The sequence below is a fragment of the Leptinotarsa decemlineata genome, unplaced genomic scaffold (genome assembly GCF_025532065.1).
Source record: "Leptinotarsa decemlineata unplaced genomic scaffold, Ldec_3_MD MMD2_tig00026336_RagTag_RagTag, whole genome shotgun sequence".
Taxonomy (NCBI): Eukaryota; Metazoa; Arthropoda; class Insecta; order Coleoptera; family Chrysomelidae; genus Leptinotarsa; species Leptinotarsa decemlineata.
The window spans coordinates 11,404,338-11,421,179 of record NW_027412692.1 but is presented as its reverse complement, the minus strand read 5'-3'; the positions used below and the strand labels follow the sequence as shown (position 1 = coordinate 11,421,179).

General features: G+C 37.3%; 1 protein-coding gene across 1 annotated transcript in view; it reads right to left on the bottom strand.

Annotated features, from left to right (window-relative positions):
• CARPA (Carbonic anhydrase-related protein A) overlaps positions 1-16,842 on the bottom strand; it is a 416,626-nt gene that overhangs the window by 122,385 nt on the left and 277,399 nt on the right. Inside the window, exon 6 of the mRNA XM_074183227.1 lies at positions 12,295-12,361. Coding sequence (XP_074039328.1) covers positions 12,295-12,361 — 67 coding nt within the window. The remainder of the gene's footprint in view (positions 1-12,294; positions 12,362-16,842) is intronic.

The following is a 16,842-nucleotide window of genomic DNA, read 5'->3' as shown; positions in this document are numbered from 1 at the left end:
CTTTGGTCCTCACTCTACGTATGCGTGTTGGTGGTTTAATGTTCAATAATGTGAACTGGGTTCGAAATTTAGTCACAAGCTTCCGAATAGCTCCCTCAGTAGGCCGATGCAACTGCTCATAAATTGGAAGAAGTGCACGATGCACTTTCTTCACCGAGCATGAATTTTGATGATAAAATTCAATTATTTACAAGCGTTGTTCATTCGTAAGTCGATTCATGGTTAAATTATAGACCAAACTGAACAAGTTTGACAATGACACAAGACACGATTCACGCGTGATCTGTCAAAAACAGTGTTGCCGAAAAGATAACAGCAAAAACTCACTCATTATCACAAGGAATACATGGACATAACTCAACTCCAAAATAGCCTAAGTTACATCAAGAAAATAGACCATAACCCACATTTTGAATTTTACTAATTATGAATATTCAACGAAAGTCATTTTTTGTGGAGGAAAAAATCAGTTTTTTATCGACCTTTTTTGGGTAATTGTTACCTTCCACAATCGGAAAAATATAAAAATTATAATGGAGAACTTTATACAAGTGTAGAAGGGCAAACTTTTTAGTTTACCCCGATAAGTTACTGCGTAAAAATCAAAGTATTTTTCACAAAGAAAAATCTTCTATTTATCAGTAATTTGTCGTATTTAACAATTTTGCCTATCAATAAAATTATTAAGAAATAATACTTATCTTTTACCTTTCGGAGGCCAAAATCTGACTCCGTCTTCAGAAATGGATAAAAAAAATTCGAATATATACGCAGTTATTCCTTTTTTGATAGCTTATTTCTTTACTTCTTCGACAGATGTCAAAGAAGTTTTGAAATATGAAATTATGTAAATGTTGTTGATTGACAACTGAAACATTCGATGTAATACAAGGTACTCTCCGATATCAGTTTGTTGCCATTTCGCCACTATTCAAAGTTTTCTTCAAGATGGGTAGCCAAGTACGGTCTATTTCTAAGGAGCTATTCGAGATACAATTCTCTCCAGACATGAGAATATACGCTGATTCTTTTAGCTTACGTCTCTTAGAATGAGGCTCATTGGTAATCTTTCTTGTCCTATTACATTCCACCCGATATTCACCGTCTGATTTTAAAATGTGTTCTGATAATTTTGATCCTGTCAATTGTCTATTTTTTATATAATCTCGATGTTCATTCTCACGCACTTTCAATGGTCTTGAGGTTTCACCAATTTAACTTTTACCACTAGAACAAGGTATTTTATAAATACAATTTTTTGTTTTTTCTTCAGTGTTGTTGGGTTTTGTATGTGTGAGTATAGATCTCAGTGTATTTTTTGTTTTGAAAGTAGTTCTAACATCATATCTATTTCCAATTCGTCTTATTTTTTCAGATAGTCTTGGAATGTAAAAAACTAATTATGAATTCCGTCAATTTTTTTGTCAACATACTGATCAAACATGACTGAAACCAATCAACTTTTTTAGGCAATTAGTTCTGCTTGGAACTCGCGGCGATGATCGATATTCGTCTCCAATCATTTATCAGTAATGGTGTGTCACCAGTGCGTTTCCGAGTATTCAACACTATTCATTTGGGCCGGTTGGCGTCCCCTCTTGCATCCATAACTGATACCATGATTAATAACGAGCACGCTAACAATTCATCTTAGTTGTGGCATTGTTTACACCACCGGCTGTATAAGTGCAAGTGTTGCTGGAACTAGTCAAGTTGCCTACGGCATATGGTTAGAAATTAATGATAAGGAAGGTCGCAAGATTCTGTCGACGGAAACTTGAGAGGAGTTTCTTTCGAAAAAGGAGATGACACTGAAAATTATGGGAGTGTGGAAAGGTCGTCGTATACTTTTATGTCTAGAATTTCGACTCTGAATTTGAACTCTTTTCGACATGGATTTCACATGAATTCGTTCTAATTTCCACAATGGGCTGACACATATATACTTGTAATGCACTGTTTGGAACCATTGGTGTAGTAATGAATATTACTGGAGTGTTATCCCAATAGGAAGATTACTCTTTCTCTTAAAGATGATCACTTGGTGATCGAAACACGTGTTGAGGTGTTGAAAATAAGGGTTTGGTGTTGGAATGAAAACCCAGTAATATACAAATGAGCTTCTATAATTCGAAAGGACTCGTTACAGAATTCGCTTATAAAAGTTCCATTCAAGTTTTTTATCGAGATGTTGAAAAATATGTTCAAATTTGACGGGCTACGTACATCCGATTAGTGATTTTATTACATCCCCAGCAGGTCAGGCACAAAGTATATGTTCTGCTGTTTCATCATTTTCCAAACAGATGCGACACACACTGTCTTCCGGCAGTCCGAGTCTCTGCATATGATGATTCAAATGACAGTGACCTGTAAGAAGGCCTGTTAGACATCGTATTCACCCCTACTGTAGTCCTACAACTGTTTTGTATCAAGATTTTCACTAGTTCGGACTTCCATTGTCTACTATATAAAATGATTTAAAATCCCTGAAACAACCAAAAAAGAAGAATTGAAAATAAATAGCTGAAAATAACAATTATATTAAGCAAAATAAACCTGAAATGAGATAATATGGAATAAAATACAAGTAGAAATAGAACAATAGAATAAATGAAAATAAAGAAATGAAACAAGAAAATAAAAATAAATAAGAAGACGAGACATTCCAAGTCACGTTAGTTCACGACGTTTCGATTGTAAGTATCTACAATCGTCTTCAGGTGATGACTGGACTGATTCCTCTGAGAGATGGCTATTTATAGGTCGTTCGAGTACTTTCACTTATCCCCGCTTTCCATATTCCGCTTCACTGGTTCCGTGGGAGATGACCGTTTTGGCGCGAGTTGGCCATTTTTCGCTTGATGATGAGTTTCCATATGTTGCGTATTTCTACGCTAGCTTGGCTGAATACGTTGTTGGACAACATGTATGCGGCTTCCTTAAATTTTCTCCTAAACCAATGTTCCTCTCTGTGCAAGATCTCAGCTTGGGACCACTCGATGTTGTGTTGATGGGTCCAAACATGGTCAACTATTCCTGATTTGCTGGTTTCCCCTCGCTGTGAGTGTTTCTTGTGCTCGGCAATACGAACATTCAATGGCCTCTTAGTTTCACCAATATAGGATTTTCCGCACTCACAGGGTATCCGGTAAATGCAATTTTTGGAATCGCAGTCCGCGTTTGGTGGCCTGGTTTTCGTGAGGCTCCTACGGATAGTGTTACCGGATCTGAAGCATGTTCTGATGTTGTACTTGGAACCAATTCTTCTTTTCCTCTCCGATAATCCTCTGATGTTGAAAAATTATCACAAATGATATTAGCTTTCAACAGAAGTTTGTGAAGATATGAAAGACGAACGACGCTAGCCCTGAATGTCACAGCACATATACAAGCGATGAAAATGTTAAGAAAGTGAAGAAAACTGGAGAATCGTCGACTCATTATTAGAGAAGTTTCTGAGGATGTCGGCATATCGGTTGGCTCATGCCATGCATTTTTTTTTCAATTTTGGCCATGAAACGTGTGGTATAGATGTTTGTTCCAAAATTGTTGAATTTTTACCAAAGAAACCGTCAACGGTGTCCTACATTTGCTCAAGAGGGGCATAACTGGTGACGAATCAGGGGTAGATGGTTATGACATCAAAACCTGAATACAATCATCCCAATCTAAGAGCCCAGGAGAGCCAAGACCAACGGAAGCACGCCAAGTTCGATCAAGTGCTCACTGTTTTCTGCGATTACTGTGGTATGGTGTACCAGGAGTTTGTGTCACTCTTGAAGTCATGTGCGCTTGAAAGAAGCAATACGAAGGAAGTGGCCATTATTGTGGAAAGTCAGATGGCTTTGCATCACGATTATGCACCTTTTCACTCATCATTGCTCGCTCGTAATTTTTTTACCAAAAACAACGCCGTAATCATGCCTCAGCAAATGTATTCATCAGATAAATTGATCGATGTAGCCGTTACTATGTGGTAGGAGATCATGATGAAAAGAGAAATGAAAATTTCTATGTTTTTTACCAATAAAAGTGGTAAAAAACATAGAAATTTTCATTTCTCTTTCCATCGTATTCATCAGACTGTGCGCCCTGTGACTTTCACCACTTCCCAAGATTGAAGAGAAATATGAAAGGACGGAATCTTGTGACGATTGAGGAGAGAGAGTTCAAGGATATATCAAATAGTGCATTTCAGAACTGCTTCGAGAATCTTTCATTCTTGTTGGATTTGAATTGCTTCAGAATATATTAATTTGGAAAATTACGCCATATATGCCATTACGTCAAATACGCCATTTTTCAAATGAAGCATTCTTGAAAAGTATGGTTCGGAGAGTTCATCTGAAGACGAAGCTTCTTACATGTGAGCAATATTCAGAAGAAGCAGTATGGTCCTTGCTGGATGAACGAGAAGCATCTGAGAGACTATCATTTGTGAGGTAGGTTAGGTTAGGTTAGGTTAGGTCCAAAGTGAATGGGTCTATTCGACTCTCCACCGCACCTCGAAAGGGTTTATCGTGGCTCACACCTATTCACAGTCTACCAAATAAACCTAGCTTCATAACGAAGCCGATTAGTTTGTATGGTGAGTGGTCTTTCAGATCAGAACTCTCTGCTGAACTCTAAAAAACTGATTCGATCCGCAGCGGAGCAGGCACGAAGTATGTGCTCTGCTGTTTCATCATTTTCCAAACAGAGGCGAGGTACACTGTCTTCCGACAGTCCGAGTCTCTGCATGTGATGATTGAAATTACAGTGACCTGTAAGAATGCCTGTTAGACATCGTAGTTCATCCCTATTCTAGTCCAACAACTGTTTGGTATCAAGCTTCGAAGAATGTATAAACGCCTTGTAGTGAGCTAATTCTGGAAGATTCTGCCAGCAGTTCATAAATCTTCTCAACATCCAGGTGTTCAATATTCGTTTGGCAAAGCCTGAAGCGATGCCGGGTTCTGGTCCGATGAAGCTGCTTACAGCACCCTCCTTCTGAGAGGTAACTTCCATATATGTTTTTCGGATATAACTCAATGTCTATGGTGATATTAGCCAAGAAAGTAATTGTTCTCCAGCAGGCAGTTACCAGATCCTACTGCTTGTGAGACCTGGAAACTATGTATTCCATAAACGCATACAAACAGTTCTAATCCTCATCCATGTTGGAAAAGAGCCGTTCCTGAGTTCCTCACTCGACTATTCGAAAGGATTTCTGAATCAGTGCACCTCAAAGCTGGAATGCAACATCTGCTTCAGGTTCTATGAGCCAACGGATACAAGACGTTAGATCAACATGCACTACGAGAAGGTCATGAGATATAATTTGAAGAAACAGACGTACTCTGAACCATGAAGCCATAGAGATTTGAAAATATAGGAACAACTCCAGAAGAGAATGAATCACATGATTCGACCAAACAAGGTATTCAGCTCTTCGACGATTCCCTATAGTGCCCGACAATGCCCGAGCAAATCAGGAGAATCCTCCACACTACACTCTATCTATGAATATCAATGACACACCATATACGATACGAGTATGGTCTCATTAACGAGTCTACCAACGAGAAAGTTGCAACGCATTGCTGCCAATCAGTGCTAAAGATGCCATCTGGAATATGAGCGAATGGGAATATGGGAGAATATCCCGCGACTGCAGTAGACTAAGATGTTGGAGACACCATCCTGGCAGGCCATGATGGACCACTCAGTTTTCGATTTCAGCCCATGTGACCTGAGGAAAGCGAATATGCTTTGGCTCATCCTTGTGTTGTGGAGTGGAGTGATCTCTGCGAATTTCATCGGGGCTTCTGCTGAACGAGTGATAGAGTTGTTATCACCTCATTATATATCGAAAACAACACCAATTTTATCAGCTGCTCAAGCAGTTGCCTTGAAGAGAGATGCTCCAATTCTTTCTCTTTCATGGTAGCAGACCATGCACAGAAAGGGATCCGAATTCTTGCCGGCTTCATAGGTTACAGTACCATTTTATTATTATTCGAGGAAAACCCTTTTCTTCAGAAGTACCTTATTCTTACTACATTCAAGTAAGAATAGGGTAGATAATTTTCCAAAACACGACTATGGTAGGCATGAAACTTACTGTCAATAATGAGAGTCGAGTTATGAACTTTTGAAAATTGCCCATTTCAGAAAAAACAATGGTTCCACGAATGGGATGATAATACATTTTTCCAAGATGAATAATCATTCTTCATTTTCATTTATATAACAAGATAGACTAAAAAGTCTCTATCATCATCATTATTTCTTTCGAAGATCTCCAATTGACGTGTCAATTTTGTTTCAAATTAACCCGTATAAACGATGCGAGATCAACAGAATCATCCGATTTGAAGTAATGAAACCAAACTACACCAAAATTCACTTCGATTTAATAAAGCTAGTATAAATCATTTTAACAACATAGAGAGTGGGAGTTTCATCCACTTGGGGACAATCAATAATTCAAAATTAGTTGAATGTAGAATATCCCTCACCTGCTTACTAGATGAATAATATATGCTTCCCCATAACGTACTGTTTCACAGTTAGCATATTGTATTTGTAATTGTGAGCACGGGATTAGTTAGAATCACATCATGATATTCTGTTTGTGAACATACAAATTAAATAAGAGTAAATTTCACTTGAGTGATTCAAATTGATTTTTAATTTCATCAAATGGATAATTGTATGAATAATCATAAAATGAGAGAAAATCATCAGATTTCCTCCACTAGATTCCGTGTTAGGAATCACGCGTTCAAAAGATAAGACCCCATTAATCCTTAGCTAGCACTAGTTTCGACTTCTGAGGGTTGTCGTTTGTAGGGGTGCGACAGCTGGTTAACGGAAAACATATTTTAAACACAGATTTTTTTTAGTCTTTATATCACAGATTTAATCGTTGAGATATCTATATACATCATCAACAGTTTCATAAACTTTTTATACAGAAGATTCATTATGATAATTTATGTCACAAAATTCTCAAATTGTTGTATTTCACCTAATACATTTGTCACTGATTCACTCTATACATTTAAACTTTCATTTATATGTCACATTAGTTTTAAAGTGTAATCATATCTAAGCAGCTGAGCAACACCTGAGTTGTATGGCAACAAGGCTATGGTTTGTGTAACAAATCATATATTTGTTAATGTCAAATGTCACTTTTAACTTGAGGTTTGTTATTGGCTGGTACTACACATGTACGAAATAGTTACACGTCATATGTCAATTTCATAGTTTGATATTTCCACATGGTTGTCTCCAAAGAACAACAGATGGTTTTCTTATTTTTGTTTTGTTGTGTTTGTCTCCAAGTTCCTGAGGTTATTTTTTGGTCTCTACACCTATATATGTTGCGTCCACATTTCAATCATCCCGCCGCCTTAGCGCAGGTATTTGTCCTCTCCTTTCATCCGGATGTCTCTATAAATTTACCTGCACTTCGGTTACATCAGGTAATATTACATCAGGTAATATCCTTTGTGTTGGTGTTTCTCTAGGTTCATGTTATGTCTTATTGTGTATTGATTTGTATTTGTTCCTCGATAAGTGAATTATGACTTTTGAATTTATGGATGTTTAGGTTTTTCCAGATGTTCATACGGTTTCCTTTATTGACTTGCTTTGAGAGTTTGATGTTTTCTGGTGGGGGAAGTTATGTTTGTTTTATATGACGTGTGTTGCCGATATCATAACCAAGAAAATGTCGCAAACTATTCGTTTGCGGGGACAGATAGTAACTCATGAAACTGTCAAACAGAAAAATGAAGGAGACGTTCCAATGTCTTGAATACTTTCGCTGAAATAATTAATTTGGACACGATTACCAAAGATGGTGACTGCTTCAGTTGACGTTTGTTTTTGTAACGAGTCGACTTCTCAGCCGAACCGGAATAACTAATGGACTTTTAATAGACGACACCGTCTTCTTGGCGTAGTGTCACGCACCGCTCGACTTGTTAGCCACAGATATGTTTCATTATGGTAAAAGTGTCACCGACGCGTTTCAGCACGCTAGCTCATCTAAATGTCGTGTCATAAATAATACAGTTGAGGTTCTCAGATATTCGTGACTGGAATGATTGACCTCGAGGTAATTAGCAATAAATCAGAATGTCGTCGTACAGAGGTCGCGCGACGAACTGTTACGTTTTCCATGGTTGGAAACAATATGGGGATGCACTATACATTCATTCAGAATTTTAAGCCAGTTGCGTGTTCTGGAATGGATGAGCATTCATGAAACAACAATAGTTATGGCCTCATGGATTTGGAAGTGGGTATACATTTCTAAACCACATCAGCACGTCACATTCCGACCTGAAAATCACGATAGAAGTCGGAAATTACAACTCACTTCCATTTCTGGAGGTTCTCATCACAGAGAGAACTACGTTCTCTTACACATATATATTAGACTTATTGACAGTCAAAATAGATCCAAGGAACTAGACAAACTGAAATCCGCCCTCTGCCCCAACCACTATCCCGAATCGCGAATCCAAAGATCCATCAAACTTCAGCAAACTTGTATCCACATCCCAAACAGCTTGATGAACAGAAGGACCACCACTTTTTATATTCATGGAGATACAGACAAAGTGAGTCGGATTCCGAAGAGGCACTATTTTAAAACACCATTCACAGCCAACAAATCAAATTTCGACCTTTCTACGAACACCTAAGGACACAAACGACCTTCTATCTCATGTCACCCATGTCTGGAATAACGCAATCCAGAAACGTGAAGGGTCAAGAGCTATTGCGCTTGATATTTCTAAGGCCTTTGATCGTGTGTGGCAAACTTCGATGCTATGGTTTGTCGGATCATTTTTTGTGTATGGCTTTTCAGCTTCCTCAAAGAACATTCTCTGCAAATAAGTTGATACAGATGAATGTGAATGCTCTGTGGTTCGTGCAGAAAGAAGCCATCCGCAGAGATTTGCAGCTGCCTTCCATTCAGCAGTCCATTCAGTCGAGAAATCGGCGAGTTTTTGATAGCGCGGAAACTCACGAAGTTCGGTCAGTTAGGGAAGCTATAGATTATGCTGTAGATGACCCCTCCCGATATAGAAGGCCCCAACACTCTGTCGAATGAGGCCCTCATGTCCCCCGTTAACGGACGAATAGATTTTTTATCCATCCCACCCCAGCCAGGTAGGGGTACCCCGTGAAGGGCGGTACTGCTGTCTTAGGACTTCATACCGCCAATATCTGGAATCTAAAAATCCAAAATCTGTTTATCCGTTGATCAGCTGTCGCTCCCATGTGAACGACAACTCTCAGAAGTTGAGAAACTTGTGCGAGCTAGGGACTAAGGAGGTCTTACTTTTCAACGTGTGATTCCTAACACGGTTGCAGAATCATCCCCGCTCCAACCAGATAAATTCTCCCGAGGAAAATATCTGGTCGAGGCGGGAATCGAACCTACGATCTTCCGATCGTGAGTCGGGCGCACTACCACCGCGGCCAATCTCCTCAGTCATGAACCCATTTGTCCTTCTTCGACAAAAATCAGCTGAAAGGGTAAGAGAGCTGGGCTCCAACCTGAATGAAATGAAGACGCTTGGTCAGTGAACCGACAGAAGACGCTTGGGACTAGGCAGATTGAGACCCTTGCAGACACATGCAAAAGGTAAGATTATATTTCACTGTGGATCAAGGAAATTATTTTCAGAGCCATACTACGTTAGTTACTTAGTATAAACATTATTTTAATTCAAGAATTACACTTCATATTAAACTTAGTGTACTATGATACTGATTTGCATCAACTGAATGTATTGGCATCATTGATAATTTGACTTTGAAAGAAAACAGAATTATAATCCGTACATTTCGACTTCGGATATTCTCTTCATTCCGTTACATCGTCGCAAAAATTTCAACAATAATAACTTTCATTTTAGCCCTATTAGCCTTGAACAGACAACGTATTACCTCAGGGCTAGGACTAGAGTGCCACCAAGAATTAGCCCAAGCCTCGGCAGATGATAACATCATCCTGAGGTGGGTGAAAGGACACGATAGGAGTAAAGGTATTCGCATTGCCGACTCTTTAGCCAAGGAAGTGGCTGGACTAAGAATTTCAGGACCCAGTGGCACCTACGGCCTGATTACTTCGACAATTGCGGAACTGGCCAAACATCACACACACGCTCAATCTCTAAAGAGATGGGATGAAATCGAAGGATGCAGTCTTGCAGGATCACCCTGAACGACCCTGGGAAGCTGGCGCCGAAGAAATATCTGGCGATGACCAGGAAAAATCTACGGTTAACAGTAGGATTTCTGACTGGCCACTGTCAACTAAGGAAACACCTCCACAAAATGGTGCTAGTGGACACACATCTACACAATGAGTCTATGAAACTGTCCGACATGTCCTATGCGAGTGTCCGAAGTTATCGTCAAAGAGAGAGTGTGTATTTGGTGAGTCTTGGCCTATACCTGCCGATGTGAGGGAGATGTCTCCCAGAGACAATGGTTCACATGTGGTCTGAGTGCTTTGGGCTTACACTCGCCCTCCCTACTCTACATATACAGATAAAGAACTTTCATTTTAGTATTGACTGTAATTGACTGATCATTTTCTAGATACTCCAAGATTGTATAGGTGAGTCAAATTTTTTTGTACATACAGGTGATAATTTTTCCACCATTTGCAAACAACTTCATGAACAATATGAGTAGTTTAATCAAAACTCAAGCACTACGTAAATAGCACATTTTTATTTTTGTAGTTTACCTGATGAGGACAATGAAAAGTGTAGAAATATTGAAACAAATGTCATAATAGTATCATTTTGCAATCTGGGTACTCCAAAAGTTATATTGAAGTTATAATAAAACTACCAAGGTTTTGTCCAGATTTCCTTGATGAAGAATAAATATTGCTTGTTGTTGTTGTTGTATTTATTCATATTTCAGTTCATTATGATATTAGACATGTCAATAATAAAATTAAGAATTAATGAATATATACCTATGAAATGAAACAGGCACTATACAAAACAGTACAAGCGACATATTCATGCAAATTTCAAAATCATAGACAAATTATTATAAAACAACGTAATATAATTATATACAATCAAAAGGTTTTCCATAAAAATAGGAAGGAAAAGCAGTGAGAACAAGTTATATCAAGACATCCCTTTGCAGGAACTCATCTAAGCTATAATAACCCCCGTTCGTCAATAATTCTTTGATATGGTTCTTGAAACTTACTAAGTGTAGGTCCTTGACATCCTGTGGTAATGAATTAAAAAGTATGATGTCGTTATACCTAAGAGATTTCTTGAATGCCTACGTTTTGTGTTTTGGGATGGTCAAGTGTTTAGTTCGTGTTGCATAATTGTAAGTGACTGACCCGTGATTGAAATGAACTATGTTGTATTTCACATGAAGCAGAGCTTCATACTTATATCTACAGGGTATAGTTAATATTTTATATTTTGAAAATAAAGCTCTACAGCTATACCTCGGTGTAATGTCAAATATGATTTTCATGATTCTTTTTTGTAGAATAAATACACGTCTTGCGCCAGCAGAAGTACCCCACATTAGTATATTTTGAGCCATGCGAGAATAGGCCAAAGAATAATTGACCATCTTGATACCATCTAAGTCTAGCAACTCTTTGAGCTGGCGTATTGCAAATATTGCCTGATTCAATTTTTAACAATTTTATATCTAAGTACATCTATTTGCATTCTGTTTCAGTTGGTTTCTGTCACACCAAGAAACCATAGCGTCCATGACTGAGTTTATATTGAATTCTAACTCATCTATTGTGTTACCAGACACTGTTATGGTAGTGTCATCTGCAAACATTTCGTTGTAACCATGTTTGATATATTTTGGGAGATCATTTATATAGATTGAAAACAGCAGCGCTCCTAATATTGAACCTTGTGGTACACCATGCATAATGTTTCGAATATTAGATGTAGTGTTATTTAGAGACACAACTATTTTTTTGTCAGATAAAAATGACTCAATCCATTTGAGTACGAATTCTTTGATACCAATGTTGTACAATTTACTGATCATAATTTCATTTCTTACTGAATCAAAGGCTTTCGCTAGATAGCCTGTAGCTAGAGAAATAAGATTGAGACTTATTACTTTCCCTTATCAATGTTATTGTGAATGAACTCAAATTTACTAGCAATAGCTGTTTAAACCGATCTAGCTTTTCTAAAGCCATTGGTGATAATTATTGACTTGCACTATTTCAAACATAAATTCACATACATAAATGAATGTTACCTTTGTACTGGACCTTGTTGAAAACACTCGTGATGATCCTCAGCTCGGGATTTGGCGTGTCACCAATCTGTAATCGTGACAAGAACACATTTAACATATTATTCAGCATATAAATATAGATAGACCTCCCAACCCTTTGCCCATCCCAATGGCGTGACTAAAATCACTTCTGATACTTTCTCTCCTCACACATGCTATACACGCATACTTGGACATTCCTAGAAAGAAATCCTATTTGCATTCGTATTTGCTTCGCCCTCAACATTTTTTGTGATGAATTTTTACTAGTTGGAGTTCTATTACTATGTTTGATCTATTATTATGACAGCATTCTGAAGCTCATTAACAGTTTCAGCATCATGTGTTATTTTATGTGTTATTTTACTCTCGTTGCAGTCAGGATATTTAAAATCAATATGTTATTATTATAGTTATTGACGTTACAAGATGGATATGTATCAAATAACGGATGTGGTTATTTATGTATTTTCAGATTTGGAAAATTATTTTTGTTCTTTTGACGAAAATCTTAAGGATACACACCAAAAAAAGCAAAAATTTTGTCTTGGAGGAGAAGTAACTTATTTTTTGATAGAGACAGATGATCATACATCGTTGCTTGAAAAAGTTGTATTGGCAAGGATAAATTCCGACTTCCTCACGTGTGGTAAGGTCTGTCATTATTTGCTGCTGAGTTGGAGTATACAGGCTGATTCACGGTGGATGGCACATTAGACGTTTCTGGTGAACCAGACAACGGATCACTTTGAAAATTTAATGGAGGGCATATTCGGACGTTCTCTAGCCAACTAAAATATTTTCGATAATGCGGTGTTGCCGCTTCTATTAGAAAGCAGTAGCAACTTTGATTTTTCAAATAGAACACTCTGTATATAATATTATTTTTGGAATCTCCAACAATTGCCCGACAACTTTTCTTGATATTTTTCTATACCTATCTGTTACCATTTTCGAAATAAAAATTAATTTCAATTTTTTTCTTCGAAAATCATGACTTCTAAAAATGCCGATATCTTTTAGTTAAGAAGTACTATGATATCGAAATTTGGTTTGGAGTTAGGTGATACTTGGACACTTTCCACACGGCAGCCTAATCTCCGTTACTTCAATACAGGGTGGTAAAAAAATACAGTTTTTTCGTTTGCTTGAAAAAGTTGCTGAAATTTGATTATTTTAAATGGAACACTCTGTATATTATTGAAAATTCGGAAAGCTGCTGAAATTTGCTTTCTTCCTATGTATATCATACCTATACCTAACTAGTCAAGTTTCGGACTTATGAACATTTATTTGTGAAAATGTCCCTTCAGAATGGTATTGCCATTCGGTATTTGGTAAGCAGGCCATGATTACTATTTGACAGTAGCGTTGTGACATTCTCCTAATAATATCGACATTTTCGTCACTTCAGAAGTTGCAAATACTTTCAAAACGATGGAACAAAACTATTCAAACGAAGTTCTTATGAATTTGTTCATTATTTTTGGACAGTGTGACAAAATTATCGGCAGAACATGTAGAAAGTTCAATGAAATGTATCCGAATCTACCGCCAATGAACCTCAAGAAATTTATACGAATTCAGAACAATTTCAATATGTTTGGATAAACTTTAAAAAAGCACCAAGAAACTTGAAATTGGAAATATTGATATGAATAATTATAAAAAAGTAAAACAATCAGGTGGAATATTTCAAAATATGTTCAAATCGCTGGCCGTTCACTTCCAAGCACTTTGAAATGCGGGTGTTGACTGCTTTCGTGGTGGCAGATCTGATTTCATTGGGATCCAAATCTTCAAATGTTTGGGCAATCCTTTCTAACAATTCATCTCTCGAACGCACGGGTATTTTGTAAACTTTTTCTTTAAACATTCCCCACAAATAAAAATCTAATGGATTAAGATCGTGTGATCTCGCTGGCCAATTCCATGGTCCCAAGCGCCTCATCCACCGATCGTCAAATAGTCTATCCAGTTCTGCGCTCACTTCTCTTGTGCAATGTGCAGGAGCTCCGTCTAGTTGGTACCAACAGTTTCGATAATCTTCGAGTGGCAGATTATCCACGAAACTGTCTACAGTATTTTCCAAAATATTCAGGTAGCTTCTGGATGTTAATGACTCCTCGTATATCACGTACCTCAATTTGTTGTCCATCAACATGCAGAAGACATTAAAACTAAATTTTTCTTGAAATCCGGCTTCTTTTGTGACGTGAGGATTTTCACTGGACCAATAATGACGATTTTTTCTATTGAAAATCCCTTCTCTCGAAAATTTCGATTCATCAGTCCAAATAATTTTATTTAAAAAAAGTGGATCTTCTTGAATGCGTGTCAACAACATTTCACAAAATTCTACTCTCTGTTGAGGATCTTGAGGCTTCATTGCTTGAATTTTGGTGAATTTATAATCATGCATTTTATGTCTTCGCAAGATTCTTTGAACCGATGAATATTTTATACCCAAATCTTCTTCAGCACTTCTTATCGATGACTCGGGAAATGCGTGAAAATATGCTAAGACATTAATCTGGTTGTCTTCGAAAGTTACGGGTCGAGGCAAGTTTCTTGGTGCTTTTGAATGCATTGATCCAAATGCATTGAAATTGTTCTGAATTCGTATAAATTTCTTGAGGTTCATTGGCGGTAGATTCGGATACATTTCATTGAACTTTCTACATGTTCTGCTGATAATTTTGTCACACTGTCCAAAAATAATAAACAAATTCATAAGAACTTCGTTTGAATAGTTTTGTTCCATCGTTTTGAAGGTATTTGCAACTTCTGAAGTGACGAAAATGTCGATATTATTAGGAGAATGTCACAACCTACTGTCAAATAGTAATCATGGCCTGCTTACCAAATACCGAATGGAAATACCATTCTGAAGGGATATTTTCACAAATAAATGTTCATAAGTCCGAAACTTGACTAGTTAGGTATAGGTATGATATACATAGAAAGAAAGCAAATTTCAGCAGCTTTCCGAATTTTCAATAATAAATAGGGTGTTCCATTCAAAATAATCACATTTCAGCAACTTTTTCAAGCAAACGAAAAAACTGTATTTTTTTACCACCCTGTATCGAAGTAACGGAGATTAGGCTGACGTGTGGAAAGTGTCCAAGTATCACCTAACTCCGAACCAAATTTCGATATCATAGTACTTCTTAACTAAAAGATATCGGCATTTTTAGAAGTCATGATTTTCGAAGAAAAAAATTGAAATTAATTTTTATTTCGAAAACGGTAACAAATAGGTATAGGGAAATATCAAGAAAAGTTGTCGGGCAATTGTTGGAGATTCCAAAAATAATATTATATACAAAGTGTTCCATTTGAAAAATCAAAGTTGCTACTGCTTTCTAATAGAAGCGGCAACACCGCATTGTCGAAAATATTTTAGTTGGCTAGAGAATGTCCGAATATGCCCTCCATTAAATTTTCAAAGTGATCCGTTGTCTGGTTCACCAGAAACGTCTAATGTGCCATCCACCGTGAATCAGCCTGTATTTTGTGAATTAGGCAAACGATTTCTAAAAGGAATAAACAAGGTACAGTAATAATTTTCTGACTGATGAAAAGTGAATTGCAGTGGTCTTGTGATTTTGCCCTGCATATGTACCTGACAGCCCTTTTTTGTAGAACGAATACTGAATTTAGTAGTTGCTGACTAAAAAAGTCCCAAAAGGCAATTCCATATCTCGAGTGGGACTCTATCAAGGAAAAATACCTACACAGTTCCGGCTGAGGACTGATTGAGTTCGTTAGAAATAATTCGACCTGCATAGCAACCAGATGCTATTGCTATGCATGAATTTGTTATATGCTTATCAAATTTTAATTAGTCATCTATAAATACCACTCAAAATTTTGTGTGAGATTTTTTTAACTATAGCGCGATTTTCTATAAGTATGTCGTCAAAATTGAGTTCAAAGCAAACTTTGTTCGTTTTATTCGTGTTGAAACATAAGGAGTTTGAATCGCACCACTGTTTAATCCTATAGAGATCCAGAGTTATGTAGTCTCTGAGATTATTTTCATTTGCCACACGCCAAAGGATCGTGGTGTCATCCGTAAAAAGTGGGAACGTTCCTTTAATGTCAATGGTAACCAGATCATTCAGATAAAGCAGTAAAAGGATAGGACCCAGAACCAAACCTTGTGGTACACCTGATGTATTTCCTTGGAGTTTTACTAACTGCTTCCTGCCTGTAAGATAACTGTAAAGCCAGTTATATGACAATCCTCCAATGCCATATTACTGTGTGGTATTTTAGACGCCTGTAGACGTGACGAACTTGTTAAGCTGAATGTGGATGATTTTGAAAGCACAGTTTTGGTTACATTTAGGTATACTTGAAACAAAAAGAACAGGGTGTTCGTCATTCCCAAAGAAAGACTTCTTTTGCGGCCTTCAAATTTGGAAAATGGGCGATTCTTCATTGGTTTTAGAAATGGTAAATGTGTAAAACAAGTTGTGGGTATTCATATTATTGGAGCTGTTCCAAAAAAAATTGCAGCAT